The sequence below is a fragment of the Delphinapterus leucas genome, chromosome 13, assembly GCF_059928025.1.
Source record: "Delphinapterus leucas isolate spDelLeu-1000000601 "Yukka" chromosome 13, BTC_Dleu_Yukka2, whole genome shotgun sequence".
In the NCBI taxonomy this organism is placed as follows: Eukaryota; Metazoa; Chordata; class Mammalia; order Artiodactyla; family Monodontidae; genus Delphinapterus; species Delphinapterus leucas.
This window is the reverse complement of record NC_143141.1, coordinates 8,750,362-8,772,404: the sequence shown is the minus strand read 5'-3', so window position 1 is coordinate 8,772,404 and position 22,043 is coordinate 8,750,362. Positions and strand designations below refer to the sequence as shown.

The 22,043-nt window shown below is 56.2% G+C and overlaps 1 protein-coding gene across 11 annotated transcripts in view; it reads left to right on the top strand.

Moving 5' to 3' along the window:
- INPP4A (inositol polyphosphate-4-phosphatase type I A) overlaps positions 1-22,043 on the top strand; it is a 72,515-nt gene that overhangs the window by 23,644 nt on the left and 26,828 nt on the right. For 9 of the 11 annotated variants that reach the window (XR_016395341.1, XR_016395342.1, XR_016395340.1 and 6 more), the window contains 11 exons: positions 182-365; positions 1,620-1,838; positions 2,621-2,864; positions 6,413-6,445; positions 10,696-10,868; positions 11,669-11,792; positions 12,541-12,667; positions 12,959-13,099; positions 15,321-15,418; positions 17,740-17,852; positions 19,901-20,055. Coding sequence is in view for 8 of the 11 variants with exons in the window: in XM_089922696.1 (XP_089778822.1) it covers positions 182-365; positions 1,620-1,838; positions 2,621-2,864; positions 6,413-6,445; positions 10,696-10,868; positions 11,669-11,792; positions 12,541-12,667; positions 12,959-13,099; positions 15,321-15,418; positions 17,740-17,852; positions 19,901-20,055 (1,611 nt within the window). In the remaining 3 variants the exon portion in view is untranslated. The remainder of the gene's footprint in view (positions 1-181; positions 366-1,619; positions 1,839-2,620; positions 2,865-6,412; positions 6,446-10,695; positions 10,869-11,668; positions 11,793-12,540; positions 12,668-12,958; positions 13,100-15,320; positions 15,419-17,739; positions 17,853-19,900; positions 20,056-22,043) is intronic. The other 2 variants (XM_022599125.2, XM_022599126.2) reach the window with 2 other exon arrangements.

The following is a 22,043-nucleotide window of genomic DNA, read 5'->3' as shown; positions in this document are numbered from 1 at the left end:
TGTACAGACAGAATGGATCTGCTGAGATTTCCTCTTGTCCACCAACAACTAGACTAGCCTAGGAAACAGCCCCGAGTAACAGGAGGCTTCACCTCGTGTTGGTTGTGGGCAGGGGTGGGGAGGTGCTACTATCCCCACCGATTCGAGAGAACCCCTTAGAAGCTGTTCTCATCCTTTTTAGTACGTCGTCCAGCTGCCAGTCCATCATCTACATACCACAGGACATTGTCAGAGCCAAGGAGATCATTGCCCAGATCAACACCCTGAAAACCCAAGTGAGTTACTACGCAGAGAGGCTCTCGAGGGCGGCCAAGGACAGGTCTGCCACTGGCCTCGAAAGAACACTCGCCATCTTAGCAGACAAGGTAGGAAAGGCTACCCTGCTGCAGGTGGGTGGGGGTCCCTTGGGTTTCTGAATACCCCTGGACACCTCATGTGTGCCTAGAGCTGTCCACACAAATGGTGACACTGGGATGACCTTGAAGGTCTGACTTCAGATCCTATTCCCACAAAGGCCTGGGGCGGGGCTTGGTGACTGGCCCATGGTCACAGAGCTGGATGGGGGCAGACCAGCAATAGAGCCCGGAGCTCAGGAGCCTCAGCTGTGGCTTCATGCACTTGGCTTTCCAGGGAGCCCCTACACGTGCACGGGGGTCTTGTTGAAGCTGGGACAGTTCCTCTGCTTCCTTAGTGACTGCCTACCCAGCACATTTTGGGCCACATTTCTGTTGTACTCACAGTTCGAAAAAAGAAACTGAATTATTATACACACATAACATAAGAACAGTATAATTTCACTGGCTTATATATAGTCCACAAACCAGCTTCTAATTAACTGTCATCTGATCCTGATTAAAAATTGATGGATGATGCTTTTTCACATGACTCAGTGTCTCTCTCAACGTACGTGCCTCCGCCAAACACACACGTGCCCACAAGCACACACACGTGCACACACAGATTCTGGTCACACTTCCCCACACACACCTGCTTCACTGGGATGAGCTGCTTTTCCCCGTCCGAATGTCTTATATCCTTCCCATGTGTTTGCCCAGTAAAAAGACTGAGAGCCGGGGATTAAATCCACTCATAAAATAAAGGTGACGTTGTCAGACGTCAAATTCTGAGCCACAGAGCTGCTGTTGGCGTGCAGAATTCACCAGAACCGCAAGTGCTATGCCAGGAATCCCGCTGCCCGGGGCTTCAGGTATTAGATGTGAAGCATAAGACTTCAGCGGTTAAACTGAAGTGAGGCCTGTGCCCTGGGATGGAGGGACAGCCCGGGAAGCCAGTGAAGGCTGGCACTGGGCTCACCCCGGGCCCCTCCTCCAGCCATGTCAGGCTCAGAGGCTGGCCGGGATCCAAGAATGTCAGAGGCGTCTTGGCCTCCCTGTCGTCTTCCTTGCGTTCTCCGGGCTTCTGTGGGAAGTTCTTGCCGAGATTCAGCCGGGCCTGTCGTGCGGCAGGCAGCCTTTAGCCTCGGCCGTCCCGAGGGCTGCAGCTCTTGGGGTGTGGGCACCATGCGGGAGGGAGGAGGGGGTGGGCTGGGCGCTCAGAGAGGCCGGGCCCCGCAGCCCCACCTGGGTGCTTAGCGGCCAGGTGTGCGTGTGTCCCTGCAGACCCGGCAGCTGGTCACCGTGTGCGACTGCAAGCTGCTGGCCACCTCCATCCACGGGCTGAACGCGGCCCGGCCCGACTACATCGCCTCCAAGGCCTCGCCCACCTCCACTGAGGAGGAGCAGGTGATGCTGAGGAACGACCAGGACACCCTCATGGCCAGGTGGTCGGGCAGGAACAGCCGGTCTTCCCTGCAGGTGGACTGGCACGAGGAGGAGTGGGTGAGTCTGCCGCCCCCGCCCGTCACCCTGCCGCTGAGCCGGCCTGGAAAATGCGAGGCCTCGCTCCCTCGCGCGTGTCGGGCCCAGCCCGGGCCCTGCCCCCTCGGCCTCCGCTGGCCGTCAGCCCTGCCGGGGCCACGTCTTTCTGGAGATGTGGGAGCTGAGGTGCTGGGCAGCTTGATGAGGATTTGGGAGACGCTGCCCTGACATCCCGTCACGATGTTGCTTCCGCTGGGTGGGCTCTGAGAGCAGGGTCTGCCCCTTGAGGGAGTGACACATCACGGACTCGTGTTTGTCATTTGCTGGGACTGTTCTTCGGCGGTGTCGTCCTGGGGGCACCGGATTACCGGCGGCAGCAGCGCGCTCCCCCAGGCCTGCCCTGGCGTCCTGAGTGCTGCCTGGGTTTCTGCAGGGACCCCCCGCCCCCGTCCCCCATGCTGAGCGACCCACCGCCTCCATGCAGAAGACCTCAGTCCCCTGCGGTGTTTGTACGAGGTCTGCGGGGAGGGAGGAGGGGACGAGGGTGCTCCCGTGGCCCTTGTGCCCACAGTGGCCTCCGGGACAGCGACTAGCAGACGTCCCCCAAACTTTGAAACTGATGCCCACGGGACATCGACTTGTCTTTGGAAAAGCAGATGCAGATTTAATGGGGGATTCCAAATTGTCTCGCCCTCTCTGCGTCTTGCGGGGTCTCAGTGGGCATGGTGCCCGGGGGCGGGCTCTGCTTTCTGCCCTGTGTCTCCTGCTGGGAGAGCTGACCCCGCGCCCCTTGGGTCCGCCAGGAGAAGGTGTGGCTGAACGTGGACAAGAGCCTGGAGTGCATCATCCAACGGGCCGACAAGCTGCTGCAGCGGGAGCGCCTGCAGGGCGAGGGCTGCGACCACAGCCTCCCCGGCACCGGCAGCTGCGCAGGAAGGAAAGGTAACCGGGGCAGCCAGGCCTACTGGATCCGACCGGAGGACCCCCTCTGCGACGCGCCCCCCTCGCCAGGCCCCCCCACCGCATGCCGCCCTCACCCGACCACACGTGCGTACGCACCCCGCTTCCCACCTCCACCTCGAGCGCTGTCCGTGTGTTCGTGTGTGTCTCTAACTCCACGCCCGCCACGCAGACTGCAGGGAGGCCTCTCAGCAGAGGGGGTGTCGCGGCACCCAGAGCAGTGGGGGCGGGGGCTCCCCGAGCCTTCACGGCTGCGGGGCCCGCGTGTGAGCCTGCAGGTGAAGGCCGGTCCTCAGGGCCCTGTGGGCTCATGCTGCCGTGTCCGGGAGGGTGGGGCTCCTGGACTTTGCTGGTTTGTCAGCCAGTCTGGGAACCCGAAGGAGGCCGAACGGTAGATGCCTTTCTCGTGAGATTGCTTACTGCATCAGGCATCAAGGAAAACGTGAGGCGTGCAGCTCTCTCTGGATGAGAGCTGGTGGCAAGCCCAGCGGACTCGTCTGGAAAGGCTGGTTGTCACTGGCTGGGCGCACTTTTATCCGGCAGAGGCCTGCTGCCCTGGGCCTTGCTCGTAACCCAGTCAGAGGGTGGGCCCCGCTCCCACGTCTTGGGGGGCCAGTTAGGTTCCTCTGTTCGGCGCCACCTCCAAGGTGGGGCTCTCGGTAGAAGGCAGGACGCTGGCGTGAAGCGGCACGCTTCAGAAACAGCCTGCTGCCTGCGGAGACCCAGGGCATGACCAGACGCTCTGCCCCGCTGTCGCCTTACAGCTGGGGGCCTCGTGCCTCCTGAACCCCTGGGTCCCTGGTCCCTGCAGCTCTGGCCTTTCCCCGGAAGAGATGGTGGGGTTGTGCGCCAGGCAGCTGAGATCCAGCTGCTGCCGCCGCCTCCTTGCCCCGCTTTGGGCGGGTTAAGGCCCAGTTGGGCCAGGGATGGGCCGCTGGCAGTGGGACTTGTCATTTCTGAACCGGGCAGCTTTCATTCAAGGCAGGGTCTCGCTCCCCTGTCAGAGCCTCTTGGTAAATCCTCCTTGGGTTTGTCAGACGCCTTACCCCTCCAGTCCGCCTGCAGTCTGTCCCTAGGGTGCGCTCTCACTTGAGCCTGTGTTTCCCCGGTGTCCCCGTCCTCCACTCTGCCATCTGTGAGGGGTTCGACTTTCAGTTCCCCAAACCTGTGTTTGGTTCATGGAACTGTTTTGTTTTTGTTCGTGCTCTCATTTTTTTTCTTTTTTTTTTACTGTAAATTGTGTTTCTTTAAAAAAATTTCTGAAAGTTCATTGCTCATTTCTCTTTAGTATTGTCTTGCTTGCAATTTAAACATTTTTCTGCAGATTTAAAAAAAGTTACTGATTGGATTTTTTTAAATGCAGGAGATAGTTCATTTAACTGGATATACTGTTGTATTCATAACTGAAATGTCCTCTTTTTCTAGGCACGTCCCATATTGTTCAAATATATAGACAAATTTAAGTGCAGTTTTAAAGTTATTTAAAGGAGCATTTATTTGTGATATTTAGGGCTTGACTTGTACCTGTGTGTGCCGTACAGATCAGCTCTGTTGTGCTCATGGGAGTAGGAAGCGTTTGAGAGAGTCTGACTCTGCTGATCAGAGCTCAAAAGAAACTTATGAAACCATATGCCTCTAAATTACCTGCACACGATCCTTAATTTAAACATCTGAGCACAGCCGGGAAGCTGTTCAGACCTCGGCATGATCAGGAGGATCTGGAAAAGCCAGACTGTGAGCCATTTGTTTTACTCAATCTCTTGTCCTCAGGGACCAGAGCTGGGCTCTGCCGTGACTCCCGATGCCCTTCCAAGTTCCTGGGGCACTTGTTTTGGCCTAATGAGCGGGGTTGTGTTCACACCAGCGTATTTACTGCCTGTGAACAACTCCATGCCTCTTTGAAGGCGTTCTCTCTTTTCATTCCAATTCTCTACCCTGTCCTGGGTCCTTGGTTTTCATCTTTCATCAAGGAGTCGCCCTGCCTCAACCCCGCCTGGGGTCAGGGCTCCGCAGGGCCCACTGACCAGTCCCCCGCAGCGGGGACCGCAGAGGCTCCGTGAGCCTCCCACTCCTCCTGGTTTTCCACCCAAGTGACCCGTCTGCAAACTGTCAGGATTTGGTGACTTCCATTACCTCCCCCACACACTCTCTCCTGCTCTCCTCATCCCCGAAGAGTCCTTCAAACCCTGGACCAGGTTTCTCTTAACCTGAGATCTATGGGTTACACCCCAGGTCCACGTACCCCTGAGATTGTGTGCTAAAATCTGCATGTGTGTGGAGCAGTCCACAGTGGGCATCAAATCGCAGGGGCCTCTGTGATCTAAGAGGAGATCCCTCTCTCCCATTTGATTGAAAGATGAGTCTACCCGGTGGGTTTAACCCCTGATCCCTTCTCAGGCATGGTCCCAGCCCAGCAGTTTGGGATCACTGCAGATCGTGAAAACAGGCTTCTAAACCCTTCTCCTCATAGAGCCTCGGGATCTTGGAGGAAGGGTTATGGGGAGACAGAAATCTGTATTTTTCCAAGGCCTGGGGTAATTCTGATTTTAGCCAGACAGATGTTGAACAGTCACCACTGTGCATCACACACCCCACGGTGGTTTCCCTCTTTGTGAAGTAGGCAGTCTCAGGATATTTGCGCTCTAGTGAAGACGCTGAAGTCTTCAACATACAGAGGCCTTTAATTTTGCTCTATTTTCTGTCCCGTTGGCCAGTTTAAGAAGTCATTGCCAAAGACGATTAGACAGAAGATCCCTGCCACCACCCTTCTGGACAATCCAGGTTGTCAAAGTCTCCGTTCAGCTGGTTCTAGTTATTCTTGAGGATCTGAAACTACCTGTTTCAGGATCCTAAAACGTTCTTTGAACTGAAAAGTTTAGACATAAAATAAAATAAGCTTTTAGCCCAAACGATCCCTTTTCAAACTTGTTTCAGGTGGCACACCCAGTTAACCAGGAATTTTAGAGTTTTTAAGGGAGAAGAGAACTTGAAATGCGTACTTCCCGATGTGACTCAGTGTAGGTGAAATTGAGTTAAACTTGGTATTCTTTGAGGGACCTGGAGGGATGTTCCAATTCTAGACTTCCCTCAATCATAAACGTTTTGTATTTGGCTTAAACATCGTAAAGATTGGCATGCATGTGTCTGGTATATGGGTTTCATGACTGGACCCTAACCTTTTGGATCTCAGCAGCCGACCTTTAGCCCGGGCTCTAGAGTCAGTCAGGGCGGTGGGCTCTGAGCTGCACGCTCGATTTACCGGTCAGTCTCTCTCACTGCAAGTTTGCTTCCAGATGTCGTGAGCCAGCGTGGGCTCCAGCACATGCAATGGGATGGACGTGGGGGCTTTATCTCATTGTGACACGTTAACCTGCTCTTCCCGAAGAGTGTGTCATGTTGAAGTACCAGCAACATGAATGCTGACACCGGTGGATCGGGCAGGGAGCTCCAGGCAGCCCGACCACCTTCGTGTGACTCCTGGGGAAGAGACAGGCAGGCCCCCGGCCTCTTCCCCGAGGCTCAGTTTAGCCGGCTTACTGCCAGCTGCTGCTGCAGTTGCGCTAAGCGTTGAGTTGCTCGTGTTTGAACCGTGTGCCGCTCCTTAATCATCCATGTCACCCTCCATTTCTGTGCAGATTGCAGTCCCCCTCCTGAAGAGTCCAGCCCAGGTACGTGGTTTCTGCTCAAGGCTTCTGCAGATGTCTTCTTAACATTCAGGGCGTGTTTGTAGCTAAACTGTCAAAGGTTACCTTGTACTCCCAGAGTCAGGAAAACATTTTAGGAGTTTCCTCATTGTGAGGGATGTAGCAACTTTTCTTAGGTTTGCCGAGGGGCCAGTCGGGCTGGTATTGTGGCCAGAAGCAGGCTACCACATGCGTTTTTGTCACTTTCCCGTCCTAAACCCTTTTCAGAAGTTAGTGTCCACGAGCGCATTAGGCTTCCTGAAGTGGGTGGCCTGGCTAAGAGAGGTACACGATGGTATGTGACACTTCCTGTGATTTCACCTGAGTTTGCGAGTGTCCCATGGAGGGGGAGGCAGATAAGAGGTAGCCGTCCAGATGCTGTGGCATGGTAATCACGCAGCCTCCTCTCTTCTGAGCCTGGCTGCAGCCTTAGACTTCCTGTCAGGCACTGCTGTGGGCTTCAGGTGGAGTTAGTGCTAGAAATGGAATCTTTCGGACTGCATTTGCATGTAGGAATCAGTGTTTGTGACTCTAGTTCAGGGGTCAGCAAACCACTGCTCCGAGCGAATCCCGTCCACCACCTGCTCTTGTAAATACCGTTTTCCTGGAAATAAGTCATGCCCATTCGTTCACGTACTGTCCACGGCTGCTTTGGGGCAGTGCCAGAGTCCAGTAGTTGTGACAGAGACCCTGTGGCCTTCAAAGCCTAAAGTGTTGACTGTCTAGTCCTTTACAGAAAAAATGTGCCGACCCCTGCTCTAGTTCATATCGAATTTCCTCGATGTGGCTTGTGGTTTTCCCAGAGGGAGCACGAGACCCCCAAGTACGATGTTGTGGGGTTTTTTTCCCCTTACACTCCAAAACGCAGCTACCCAGTCAGCCTGAGGATTACATCCCGCCCTCTGACTGCATGTAAATATGACATAGCAGGCCACCTGCCTTATGTCTAGGGTGCAGCCAGCTGTGATTGCGGGATTTACCGCACTATTCCCGTCAGCTCTCAGAGCATCCTCTCACTCACACAGCACCAGGGAATTCAGCTCCGCTCACGGCCGTGACTCCAGAACCCCATTTGCTCATCAGTGGGTAATCCGATTGGGCACCTCATAACCCCCCAGTTTGCTTTCAGCCCCTCAGTTTCTCTCCCCAGAAACGTTAGTTTGGTCACGAGCAGGTCTCCAGCTCCGGTTACCTGGGCCCTCCCCAGCACCTCCCCTGGCCTGGGCCTGGCTCCTTCCCACCTGCCTCTGGACTCCCAGTCCCCCCAGCTTACCTGCAGGACAGGTCGGTGCCTTCTCGCTGCGCTGTCTCCCCCGAGCCCCGTGGCGGTGACCGTCCCCAGCAGTTAAGGCCAGGATAGGGGGTGGCGGCCTCATGACCCTGGCCCGAGGCAGCTCGGGGCTTTCCTCGGCTCTGCAAGCCCTGCAGTTTGTAGGGCTGAGGGGAGGTCTAGCGGATTCCCAGGCAGCACTCGGGCAGCCTGGCTTGTACAGCTCTCCTCGTCTTCTGTGAGCTCTGTCACTTCCAGAAGCTTTGGTGGCCTGTCCACAGTTGATGTCAGATGGACTAAAAGGTCCCCTGCCAAGGGTTCCTTTAGCTTTTCCTACAGAGCTGTATTTAGTCTGAGTTAGAACACACACCATTTTCTCTCTCTCTCCCTACTTTCTCCTTTCCCTCCCCTATTAATGAGAGAAAAAAAAAAAATACACAAAAGCAAAGCGACCTAAAGTAGCACAGTCCTGGATTGGCCCCCCGTCAGTGACTGTTCCAGGTGAGCAGTGAGATCAGGAGCTTGCCCCACAAGGGGCATCAGCTCCAGCACGAAGGGTGCTGCTTAGACACTGGTGCTTTTTGTTCATTGCCAGACTTTCCCAATGTAGGAGGCAGAGTAAACCCCCTCACCAACCCTAACGTCCCAGACACCTGTACTTAACTAGGTTCTGGTAGAAATCTCATCACTGTCCCTGAAATTTATTTTGTTTGGAAGTTCTGAAGTTTGGTTTCCCCTCGTGTTGACCCAAAATGTATTATCCCCAGCGGCTCTTCGCTGTGTAGTCAGATGTGTGTACAAGTGGCCATTCTTTTTGTGTGTCTGGGAAGACACTTAGCCTTTCTGAGGCTGTTTCCTTACCCATATTACTAGTCCTCTCTCTGTGGATTAAGTGAGAAAACAGAGAGTGAGGCACTCACAGGTGTTGACTTAAGGGCTGGTTGATGCTCTTATTGAACTCCGGAGCCATCCAGACACGGCTGAGCCCTTCTCTGGGCGGACATCAGGCTCAACTCCCGCCCAGGGCCACATCTCTTCTCCGGAACAAACCCTGAGTGCTTTTTTTTAACCATTCTTCCAATTCTACAGTTTTTTTCAGTGTCTTTTTTTTTTTTTTTGGTCTGGTTTGTTGTTTTTTCTCTAATGCAGCAAAACTAAGTCATTCTTATGTGGATTTTGCTTAAACAGAAGTAGGCAGAGTAAAAAATTGTATGCAGAGGGCTTGCTCAGTCAAATAAGACCACTTGTATATTCTGATCATTTTCAGGTTAAAATGATCATGAGTTGCACAGTGATTACATATATATACTCATGTTAAGTGGAACAGAAAGTAAAACTGGCAACACTTGCTCTAAGAGCATTTACTTCTGAGGTGAAGCATAGTCTTAATGACTGCCTACCTTTCCCCAAACTACTTGGCTATTAAAACTTAATGCCCATTGGCCTTTTCTGACAGTTGTTGAATATAATTGACATGGATTCAACAGAGTTCTTCAAAGAAACAAAAACATGGTCTCTGAGAATTTTAGAGGAAGAAAGACGTGGATATTATCCACAACAGTCACCCCGTTTTACCGCGAAGGGCCCCTGTGGCTGAGGGGTCAGGGGACCTGCCCACGGCTCACCCACCACTGCTCAGTGGCAGCTGGGGCCTGGGACTCACATTTTCCGCTCCTCCATGCAGGGTTCTTTTTCACTGTGATTTATTTGCCAGGACCTTTTTGCTATAGACTTTCTAAATGTAAGCCTGCTTTTTTCCACTAGAGATAGAAATCCTTGTCCATGTACAGTGTGTCTGCATATACATACACTCAGATCATTTCCAAATTTTGAATGGCTACGTAGACTTGAAAATCTGCGCTGACCAAACACTGAGTACAGGGCAGTCCTTTTGTAGGTTTTGGGCGTTTCTCTGAACTTGTTTCTCAGCAAAGCGTGAAGCACACAGTTTGAGAGAGCAGAGCCACAGCTCCCTTCTCTCTTTTTAAGATTCTGTTTATCTGAGACGGAGCTGACCATCCTAGCAGCTGCACTGCTCACGAGGCCAGGGCCTGTCCTGAGTGGGGCGACGGCCACGGGCATCCTGTGACCCTCACCCCATCCTAGGAGGGTGCCCTGCCCGGGCTGCACACCACTGCCTTCGCCGTGCTCCGAGTGGGCGCACCCAGTGGTGATGATCCAGTGCCTATTTCTGGGCTTGGTGGCCTGTTAAAAAAATATAACTGATGGGGGCATGTCTTTTCTCGTCTAAATGTCTTCCAAATAGGAAGGACCAAGGAGAGCCAAAACCAAAAATACCTTTCACTCTGTTTTTCTCCCCTGAGGTTCTATTTTTAAAAAGTTGTTTTGGTACAGGGTCAAAGTTTCCTTGTATTCCAAAAACAGAACAACCCCACTAAGCCAGGAATAGGGAGAGTCCGGCAGGAAGGTGGCGGCGGGGAAGAAAGCGCAGGAGGCGGGACGCTGAGGGCTGCGGCTGCGTAGGCGGGGAGGGTCCTTCCGCAGTCGTGGGTGGGGCCTGCGCCCGCTGCGCAAAGGCTCGGCCAGGCTTGGTTGGCCTTGCTCCGGAAGCCCGGGGCTCTGCCTCGCCACCTGGATCAGAGAAGCCAGACAGCAGGTACCCCGCGAGGGACGGCGGTGCCGGGAGGCACTGGCCTCCGCAGACACAGTGTGTTCTTGCTGAGTCATGACTCCCAGAGCTCGCTGTCATCTTCCTTGAAAGGAACAGTCGGGGCCATGAGTGTGTAGAGTCCCCAGAGGGGGTGTCGGCGGTCCCCGAGGAGGGCTGATGGTGCGTTTGCTGGAGAAGCTTCAGGCTAGGAGGGCAGAGACCGGGGCTGAACTTGGCGCCACTTCTGGGCCGTGCGGAGGCAGGAGGGGCAGGCGGGGTGGCAGGGCCAGTGCGGGACTGGGGGCCGGGGGCCTTCGAAGCGCCGCCTTCTGAGCCGACCGCCCCTCGTGCCAGGTGAGTGGAGCGAGGCCCTGTACCCCCTGCTGACCACCCTCACGGACTGCGTGGCCATGATGAGCGACAAGGCCAAGAAGGCGATGGTCTTCCTGCTCATGCAGGACAGCGCGCCCACCATCGCCACCTTCCTGAGCCTGCAGTACCGCCGCGACGTGGTCTTCTGCCAGACGGTAGGTGAACCTGTCCCTCTCTGCCGGTTGAGGAAACCAGCGTGGCGCTGTGCCCTCCCGCCTGTGGCTTTGCCCGTGTGGCCTGAGGCCTGGGTGTTGGCCTTGGAGGGAGGGGGAGAGGAGCTGCTGGATCGCAGGTGCTCAGGACGGTCCGGCTTCACACCTGCTCCCTGGGAACCTGCCCCAAGGAGCCTGGGGTCACACCGGCCCTGGTGCCACCTTTGTTCTTCCCTGCAGAGGAGTTCATTGAGGGAAGACGAGCAATCTGTTTTCTGGTTTATAAAGCAGCAGGTATTAGACCCGCTCAGGCACAACTCTATTCCAGTGATTTCGATTTCCCTTCAGAGGAGGGAAGAGCTTAAATGAGCATCACCAGTTTTCAGGTGCAGTAATCTGATTAGCAGAGAGAATGGTGGCAGAGGCTTGGTGGGTTCTGTGCAGCTTCCTGTCCCCGCGAGGCCGGGGCTGTGCACGGGGCACCCTGTTCTCCACTCCTGCCCCTCGTCGTGAGCACCGCGCTTTCCAGCCGGCGCTGCTGTGGATCTTTGGGCATAGAGGCCTTTCCTTTCACCGTGGGGAAATCATTCTGGGCTTCCAGAAGGTTCTGGACCAGGAGTGACCCCAAGGTCGGGTCGGAAGCTGAACCAAAACCAGACGGACCTTTGGAAGCGAGCCCTCCCGTGGCCTCTGCACTCCTGGTCCCAGGCCCCGACAGTGAGGGGCCGCTGCAGGCAGAGCAACGCGGGTGCAGGAACCGGGGCGGGCCAGGCGCGAGGTGAGGCGGTGTCTGTTCCCTGCAGCTGACCGCGCTCATCTGTGGCTTCGTCATCAAGCTGAGGAACTGCCTGCACGACGACGGCTTCTTGCGGCAGCTCTACACCATCGGGCTGCTCGCCCAGTTTGAGAGCCTGCTGAGCACCTACGGTGAGCCGCCTGGGCTGGGCTTGTGAGAGCCTCCGTGTGTGGCCCCTCTCGTCTCCCTGAGTGGTTTTCTGGTACACAGGTAACACGTACTGATGAAAATGTATCCAAACACCCCGATACGTGACAAAGAACTAAAAAAAGCCCTATATAGTTACACACACACACACACACACACACACACACACACACCCGCTTGTGGCCCATTTCTGCACCCACTAAATTATTAGAAGGAAAGTTGCTGGGTCACACAGTAGGAGTATTTAAAAAATTTGTTGGTATTTCCAAATTGTCTTATAAATGCTCTCTTCTCCTCACCTTCGTTTTCTGTTTATTTCTTCTTAGAAGGTAAAAACGGGTAACTTTTTTTCAAGTATCTGTTAATCTTTGGAGTTCTAAGACATTGAAGAAATATCAAAAGATCTAAAGAATACGGAAAGATCACAACGCCTAAAGAGCCGGCTTTGCCTTCTGAGGTTCCCACATGTAGGTCCCCCACCCCTCCCTTTGCTAGGAAAGGGCCGGGAACTACAAGGCCTGGTTGCACCAGCTGCGCTTTTTAACGTGGCCATAGGACTTCAGTAGTGGGCTTTACTCACGGAGAAGTGAGGCACTTGGCCAGCCTCCCCCCAACTCTTACCGCCTCGTCACTTTCACCCTGAGCTCATTGCTGTCCTTCCGTGGCCACGCTGAGTCCAGGGGAGAGCGCAGGTCCCCTCTGCCTGACAGCCTTTCCCTCTCTTGCCTCCAGGGGAGGAGCTGGCCATGCTGGAGGACATGAGTCTTGGGATCATGGACTTGAGGAACGTGACCTTCAAAGTCACTCAGGCTACTTCTAATGCATCAACCGACATGCTGCCCGTCATCACAGGAAATCGGTAGAAATGTTTTTCTGATTCTCAGAACTAGCGCAGTTTTCATCTGTGTTCATCACATGTGATGCACGTTTCATTTTTGCTTTATTCCGTTTCATTCAGCTGGAAACGCTCATCCCAGCCTGCTACACTCATTTCACAGCCCTGTACAGGTCGGTGACCGGCAGCTAGGAGGTCTCCGAGCCGGGCCAGGCCGCTGTCCCGTCCTGAGGCCAGCACGGCCTTCCTCTCCTTGCTCGCCTGTCTTGCATCTCCCTGTCGCAGGCCTGACCCTCCTCTTCTTCTGCGTTTCAGGGATGGCTTTAACGTGCGGATCCCCCTGCCGGGGCCCCTGTTTGACGCCCTGCCCCGGGAGATCCAGAGCGGGATGCTGCTGCGGGTGCAGCCTGTGCTCTTCAACGTGGGCATCAACGAGCAGCAGACGCTGGCCGAAAGGTGCGTGCCGGGCCACCTCTGTGGGCCAGGGGCTGCATCCGTCGGTTGCTGAGCTGCTGGAGAGCGTGTACTTAGTCCTCTTCGGGCTCCGAGGGCCACCTGGACTTTGTTATCCCTCCTTCCTTTAAGTTCAGCCACATACCGGGCTCGTCTTTGGTGCTGAAACACAAAGATGAACCAGACGAGGTCCGTGTCCTCGAGAGACTTGGGCTGGTAGCAGAGAGATGTGGCTGCAAGGATTAAGATGAATGCAGGGAGTAGGGGCCCTGGTGAGGTCTCAGGGGGTCTGGGAGGGCTTCCTGGAAGTGGGTTTTAAAGAGTAAGTAGGAGTTGGTTATATAAGGAGGTGGAGGAGAGACCTGGCGTCCCAGGCCAAGGAGCCTGAACAAAGGCAGGTGGGGAGAAGCCACGTGGGGCCGGAGGCTCAGGTAGCAGGCAGCAGTGGGCAGGGGTGAGGACGGAGAGGCCTGGATGGCAGGCATAGAGCCACGCCTTGGTCCTAAAGGCCTGTGCCTCGTAAACTCCTCCAGGGTCACCTGCCAGGCATCAGGGAAGAGTCACGTGTGCCCACGTGTGCAAGAGTGTGTGCAGGTGTTGGAGAGGAGGAGGGGATTGGGAGTGTGTAGCTTCTAATGACCTTCTGTTGGTACGTGAAGACCTTTCCTGTCACGTCGTTACATGCATGTGATCTCCGTGTTTTAGAACTGAAAGATACCTTAAAGTTCTTGCTGTTAAGGACATGTGGTCTCCAGGACGACATGCCATATTCCTGTTGAGCCTCTGAGCCCAGTGGTCAGTGTCCATTGACCCCCAGGTGTAGGGTCCTCCCCACACGGTCGGAGACCTTTCAGTGGGACAGGACACCATCAGAGTCACATCTGAAGAAGGTCATCTGCCGGCCATGTGCTGGAAAGATGTGAGGGGCCAGATGTGACGAGGGGGTTGTCGGGAAGAGTCCGGGCCAGAGGCGGTGACCTGGGTCAGGCAGGGGCAGTGCAGATGGGAAGGGACAGACTGGAGAGCCGAGACGTGGTCTTCAGTGGGGCAGGTGTGAGAGGCGACGAGGAGAGGAATAGAGCAGTCCTCTAGGTGGGTGGTGAGTAGCGGGTCCTAACCGGGAGAGGGGTCACGCTGGGGGCAGTTGGAGAGCTGGCCTTAGGCTGAGGGCGCCAGCCCAGGAAGCAGAGATCCGGAAGGTGTGGCCAGAGGTGAGGTGCCCACTTCAGGGAGAGTGGGCAGTGTCGGGGCCCCAGCAAGGAGGTGTCCTCAGGAGGAGGTAACATCCCCTGCGTCTGGCAGCTGCTGTTCCTGACTGCAAGAGTGGTTTCTGAAAAAGGTGTTTCTGGAAAGGTTTCTGCAAAGGGTTGAGGCCAGGCCAGATTGGAGTGAGCAGAGGGCCAGGTGGCGGAGGACATGGCAGTGGACGGGGGACACGGGAGGCAGGGTCTGTGCTCTGCTTGCTTGTCTGCCCCTAAACAAGGCCAGCTCACTTGTGTCCCAGGGCGACCCCCAGGGAGCAGGTGCCTGGAGGAGAAAAAGCCATTTTGGGCATCAGGGGTGGTTGGGTTGCGGTGGACCCACAGGAGGGCATCCTGCCCCCCGAGGGATGACTTTGGGACTGTGAAGAGGCTGCCATGCACGGAGGTCGCTGGGCAGGAAGTGGTGGAGGGGGCGTGCGTCCAGGCCTGGGACTCCAGGGCTGCGTGTTTGATGAGCACCTGCGCCTTCCTCACGGGTGGCTTCCCTCCCGATTCCCCGTGGGCCTGGCTCCCTGTGTGGTGAGGGGAGGGCTGGGGCCCTGCACTCCGTCCAGCAGGAACAGCTGGTCGGGTCTGGTCATCCAGCAGCAGGGCGACTTCCGATTTGAAGATGGGACTGTCCTGATTCCCCAGCCAGAGCCCCACTGCCGGCCCCGCTCCCGGGCGCCTCCGGGGTGGGAGGACGGGGACCCGGGGCCGCGCGGCGGGGCTGCCCAAGGGCCTGGGTGTCTCGCAGGTATGCCTGTCACAGGTCACACAGGGTTCCTGCTCATGAAACGTATTCAGACTTGTCACCAACACGGGAGAGATGACCTTAAGCTTGGGGGGAGGAACGTGGCTTAGAATCTTGACGTGCGCCATAAGGATCAAGAGAATCGACATTGTTACCTTTAACGCGGTCACCGTGGCACTAGAGACAGCGACATTAGCCAACTAACGGTGTCCCCCTGTGACCCCTGAAGGTTTGGCGACACGTCTTTGCAAGAAGTTATCAACGTGGAGAGCTTGGTGCGGTTAAATTCCTACTTCGAGCAGTTTAAGGAGGTTTTGCCAGAGGATTGTAAGTATCTCTTCACCACGGCAGGTCCCCACCTGCTGTCTTTCGTCCCTCGAGGGGTTTGAGGTTTGCTTAGCGACCTTCTGATGCTGATGCTGCTGACCCCCCCCCCCCCCGCCTCCCGCCCTGTCACCAATGTGGTCGGCTGCTTTCATGCCCGAGGTCACCGTGCAAGACACGAAGGGGCTGAGGACAGACCCTGGGGAGGGCTCGCATGGAGGCTGGGCCAGGGGGGCGCAGAGCCGAGGGGCCCCCCTTGTGTCTGAGGGGCATCTCACAGTCGCCGTGTGGCGAGGCTGCGGTGGCACGGGTGGGTGACTACGCTGCACGGCCTCGAGTGGCTGGAGGCCGGCAGGGACTGAGGGCTGGCACGTGGGGAGGCAGGAAACACGCCTGGAGCATGGGGGATGGAAGGGTCTTAAAGGCCTGAGCGAAGGGACTAGAAAAACAGGCCTGTGAGATGCCAGAGGAGGGCAGGACTGGAGATCCTGCAGGGCCAGGTCGGGGCCCGCAAGCGAGTGGGGGGACATGGTGTGGGCACAGGAGCTCAGGCGGGGGGCCTCAGTCTCCCCATGAACTGAGGGCATGAACCCAGCACTGGGCTTGGCGGCCGTGAAGGAGGCTTGGGACGGGTGCTGTTGGAGCCGTCGAGGCTCTGGCACTGACCACACATCGGAATTCACTGGGGAACCTGGGAAAATCCTCTTGCCAGGGGCCCAGCTCAGAGTGTAGAGGGTCTGGCCTCGGCCTCGGGAGGTTTAGAAACTCCCCGGGTGATCCCCGTGTGCTGCAACCAAGCTCGAAAGCGATGACGTTTAAGAGGTCAGTAAAATGCTTTTCTGAGGAGTCAGCTGAAGGTCATGGCACCTGGGCTCTCGGGATCCCAGATACCGAGTCATCCTCGTGTTCTTCCACAGTGATCATAGTGACCAGTGACAGATTTGTCAAGTCCTTGCACGTGCCAGTTCTACACACTTCCCATGAATTATCTAACTGATCCCACAGCAGCCTTGGGAGGCGGGCTTGGTTTCATACCCATTTGACATATAGTGACACTGAGGCATGGAGGGCAGGTCCCCCAAGGAACCCGGGTCAGGCCAGGTGGCCTGTGGCCAACGCCCACCTTCTGACTGACTGCTCTGGAGGCGGGGACAGTGCCGGCTGCTCAGGCTTGGACTGAGGGGACGGGAGCGTGTGCTGGGCCAGCCCCCTGGCTAGGGCGCCCTGAGGCGGAAGGGCCACGCTGGGGCATCAGGAGCCTTGTGGTCAGGAAGGGGGAGACTTGTGCTCAGCGTTTTGGAGGGTGGCAGTTTCCAGTGAGGCGTGGCCCCGGGGGTAAAGGCCCGGGAAGGGCGAGGCCTGCGGGATCAAAAGCCAGTAGCACTGCCCATGGCCCAGGACGCTGGGGGTGCCACAGCCCGCGTGGCCCTCAGCCCGGTAGTTACGCTCATCCGCGAGGCTGAGGAGATGGGGCCCAGCAGCAAGCGCCGCCAACTCTGCTGGGGCACCAGTGTCGCTAATCGGGCCGGAGGTCAGGTCGTGCGTCTCCTCCAGGAGGCTCTGGTTCGCAGTCTCTGGGTTCCCACAGCCCCCGTCACACGCTGAGCCCTCTGGCCCGGTCCCCGGAGCAGCGTGGTGCTGGGCACCGAGCAGCAGCGTGAAGTGGTTGGCATGGGATCCTGCGTGCACCGGGGAGGTTGTGTGGTGGAAACGGGTGCACAGTTTCATCGCACAGTTGGTGGTGATTTGCGGATTCAGGCCCCCTGGCTGTTTTCTGTAGATGTGACCTCGAGGCTCTTCTGTTCTCCTCTGGTGGTCCTGGTATTTGAAAATCCCAGGCCTCTGAGGTGAGGTGGTCTGACTGATCTTCCAGCTGGAGGGGTCCTGGAGCGGCCTGGACACTGTCGCAGTGGAGGAGGCTGCCCTTCCCACCTCCCCCAAGGGTGGCGGCCCCCTCAGTGTCGCCACCCCCGGCCCTAAGCATCCTCCAGCCCTGGCGGCAGTTCTGAAGACCTGATGGATCTCCCTCACTCCCTCCCGTTCTCGATGATTCGAGCTCCTCCTCCAGCCCCTCGAAAGAGCTGAAAGGAGGCCAGGTGGTTGCCCTTTGCAGGTGGCACTGAAGTGGCAGTGAAAGTAATGGAGTGCTCACCGTACTGGCCACCAGGCCCAGTCCCTGAACACAGGCCTCCCTTCTTGCTTCAATCACACTGAACCTCCGGCTCGGGCCGGGACTCATCCTTTGGCCGTTTCCGGCGGCGCTGGCTGCCGTGGGCTAAGTCCCCGTGGGCGGCCCCAGCTCCACGACCCCGTCTCTCTTCCAGGCCTACCTCGATCTCGGAGCCAGACGTGCCTGCCGGAGCTGCTGCGGTTCCTGGGTCAGAACGTGCACGCCAGGAAGAACAAGAACGTTGACATTCTCTGGCAAGCTGCTGAGGTGAGGGAAAAAATGTTAATAACAACAACAAATTAAAACCTCAGCCAGGAGCGAAGAGAACAGATTTCTCCATAAGGACACAATGAGAGTTGCTCGTGAGTTGCTTACTGTAGGGCTGCCTGAATGCTGATAAGCCTGACACAGAGTCTACCCCCTCGGACGTGGAGTAACCAGGCTGGTGACAGTTGTCCCCTTCCGAAGCCCGCACAGTCGATAACCAGCTAGAGCTCACGACCTGCTGCATCTTTTAATAGGTTCAAAGGGAGATCTCTGGGACCTCTGCCATCTCTTTAAACAATATTTCTAGTATACTGCTGCTCAGATCTCCGCATTTCCCCTGAAATGAAGTCCTTATAAGACCTCAGATACTTTCTCACCAATTTGTTTGTGGAGTTCCTGCTCTGCGCCCGGGTATCAGAGCAGTTTCACAGCTCGTCATTCACTCACCCCTGATGAGGGGACCAGTCCACACTGGGACTCACACACAGAGTTGGAATATTATTAGTCGGGCCTAATTCACACATGGGGAGACCCGCCAGCACCCCGAAGTGGCTGATAGTCCCCCCACAAAGACTGGAGCCTGGTGCTGCAGGCTGCCCTCTTGTGCAGGGATGCACCTGTGGCCACCCTGCTGCACCTTCCAGAACCTCATGGAGCTCTGGATCCACCATCTATGAATGTAACTTTCTTTGACCCTATTTGTAGTTCTGGTTTATGCCACATGTCTGGGTCATGAATTCTCCAGCCTGTGGAATTTAGCGAGCACGTCCCAGTTCACTTCATCAGTTACGATTTTATTAATTCACTCTTCACCTAGCTCAGGGGCTGCTTAGAATCTTTTAAAAAAAATTTTGTCTATTCTCACAAGATGCCCATCTTCCTCCTGATGGTCTTGGCTGAACTTGTTTGGGTCCTTTCTGTCTTGTCTTTCTTCGGACACAGTGCTTGGGACCACACTGTGTCCTCTGTAGAGCGGCATCCCTGGCAGTGGCTGCGTGGTCTTGGCTGAGGCCTCTTGGCCCGAGAAGCAGGCACGGGGCCATCTGTAGGGCAGCGCCTCTGGTGTTTTTCTGAGAACAGCAGGTCACGGAGCCCACTGGCGTTAGGTCACATGGTTCTTCGTGAGATACCCATGTTGTTCTCACAATGCAGCATCTCCTACGGGTCCACAGGCCCTTATCTGAAGCTCTCGTGGGCAGGTGTTTTAGAATTCACAGGGCTCCACGTTTCAGAAAGGTGATATGGTATACAGTTGGTACCTAGGCGTGTGCTAGGGTGCACATCACCTGTGTGTAACGTGGTGCACGTGGATGATTTCACATCCCCAGGGGATCTGGGGCAGCACCCTGGAATCAAACTCCTGAATACTGTCTTACGGAAAAGTATGAATATGTATACAAAATGGGATAAATAAAAATTGTAGATAGTTTGACATCCACTCAAGAGCTGGTCGTGTTGCCAAACGAGGCTGCCACAAACTTTATACCAAAAAAAAAAAAAGTCTTTTGTTCTAGGGCTTTCTCGATTCGGGGACTGTGTGCCTAGGATTGCTCCTAGTAATGCAGAGCAAATGCTCCCAGGTGTCCTTCCATGGGGAGACGAGGTGCCCTGAGGCGGCCTTTTCTCAGCAGGGGGGTTGCCCTCCACGGGAGCCCCTCACTTGGGAGGGGAGGTACGCTGGGCCCTGTACCAGGGCCCCGGGTCGAGCTGGAGGGGAGCCTGGTGGGCAGGAGGTGGCCACAGGGAAGTGGGTCTGCTGAGCTGTTCCCACCTGTGCAGACGAGGAAGCGTGTAGAGACCAGTGGGTCTGTGCTGTCACTTCCAGAAAGGCCTAGAGACTTGGCGGGGGCTGGGCATCCTGGGAGCTCTCTGACCTACCCCAGGGGGTGGGCAGCAAAGGGCTGGTCCGGGCAGAGCTGGGAATGTGGCTGAGCAGACGGCGGGTCCCCGGGAGGCAGCAACGTCCTGTGGGAGAGGCCCCGGGAGGTGGCCCGGGGCAGCGACCTGTCCCGTCTCCCCCTAAGTAAAGCCTGCCTTCCCGTTGGCAGATCTGCCGCCGCCTCAATGGGGTGCGGTTCACCAGCTGCAAGAGCGCCAAGGACCGCACAGCCATGTCGGTGACACTGGAGCAGTGCCTGATCCTGCAACACGAGCACGGCATGGCCCCGCAGGTCTTCACGCAGGCCCTGGAGTGCATGCGCAGGTGAGTCCCCTGGGCCCGGCGGCCGCGCTCTAGTTTGGCTTTGGAAAATTCCTCCACGTCTGCCAAGTCAAACTCCAGGCCCATCACATCCAGTGTCCTCTTTTGAGTCAGGGGGAGAAAAGAGCCGGCGCTGTGTCTGAGTGGGGCTGCACTGAAGCGGGCGAGCCGAGGCAGCGGGGAGGGAGGTGGTGAGCTCAGAGGCGGCTGTGTGGCTGCCCTTTGGTGCCCGGTGTGCCCCGGCCACTCATCTTGCTGTGGGTGCGACTCAGGGCCCAGGCATCCCAGCAGGCCCCGGCTGTTCCCATCCCGCGTTGTCTCTTTTCAAACCGAGGGGAGACCGAGCGTCCGCAGGCTGCGCCGGTTGGCTCCGCTTCTCCCAGTGGTGGGCTGGGTTTGCTTTCATGAGCCCAGTGTCCAGTGAGTGTTTCCTGGCAGCAGCCCCTCCCCTGTCCCTGTGCCGTGGCCACCTTGCCCTAATGATATTCTGATTCCGAGGCAGCAGGCGTGTTTGCAGGATGAAACCTGGGACTAAAACTCTGTCCGCTGCCGAGCGATGCCTTGTTTCCGGCACTGCCGGGGAGCACCTCCCCTCACATACCAAAAGAAAGGATAAGAAACGTGCTCCTCCTGTCTTCTTCCATGTGGCCGCCAATGCTGTTTTAGTCTCGTTTCCAAGTCACTTCTACTGAATGTTCTGTACCATTTGTCCTCTCACCAAATTCTTCAAAGCATTCAATTCTCTTATCCTTTCTGTATGTCTCTGCCGTTTCACCTTCTCACAGTCTTACACGAAAGCAGTGCCTGAGCGTCTGCCTCTTGACAGTAGCGTTTTGTAGAACTGGAACCATTTGTTCCTGTTTGGTCTTTCCAAGTTCACCCAAACCTCGTGACCTCAGGGCTGCCTGCTGATGATGCACTTTTAGAAAGTTCACACTCTCCCTGCCTCGGCCTCAGGGAGGCGGTGGGGTCTCAGCATCCCTGGTGCGGTCAGCTGCGAGGTGGAGGGGAGGACCGCACTGGTGAGACGCAGGCCGCCGGCCGCAGAGAGACGAGAAAAATGGAGGGACACAGCTCTAGCTGTGGGGCAGATACTAGGATGAGGTCCGTGCCGTAGGCGTGCGCCAGGTGTACGGTTGGTACCCCTCTATCCAGTCTTGGCTTTGTGAACACATTCGACGAAAACAACAGTTTGTTCTGACTGTGTCTGAGCACAAAGGTCTCGGGAGACCAGGGAGCAGGTGGCTCCTTAGACACACGGGCGGCCCCATCTGCTGGCCTGCAGCCCGCCAAGGGGCTGTGGGCAGTTACCCACACGTGCACAGGTGAACTGGGAGGCTTACAATACATGAGGCATGCTCACAACTTTGATCACGTGGGTGATTGCTATTCCTTGTAGGAAAATAAGAAAATCCACATAAGCCCTTACCCCAGTGACTCCCGCACCAGCCCATAGCCCACAGGACAATTCTCCGTGTTCCTGCTACTACAGGGAACACTGCTAACGTCCTGATGCCTGTTCAGATACGTACGTGTGAGTGTGAGCGTGCTTAACCCACACGTCGGTCAACTTACCCAGTCCCTGAATACTACACACAACATGTGCACGAGCAGACGCAGTTGGATGTGTAGTTCTGCCCACTGGCTTGGTCTGCTGTTCTCACGTAACTGTCTCGTGAGCTTTTCTTCAGGTTCATGAACGTGGGCCTTACGTTTAGCGCACCGTAATTTACCCAATTTGCTGTCCTTGAATCTTTAAGCTGTGTACAGTGTGCCAGCACTTTAAATAAGGGTGCAGTGAATACCCTTGTGTTTTCTCCTGCCCACGTCTGCCCTGTTGATTCCTTAGGTTAAAGAGTGTACACCCTTGTAAGGCCTTTAATACAAGTTGACAGGTTGTTCCCATACCAGTCACACCCAGTGTCCCGGGGGCCTGCCCACCCACCCTCTGGGTAATCATCCTGCCACTGCTCTGAGCGCTTCTGAGCCTG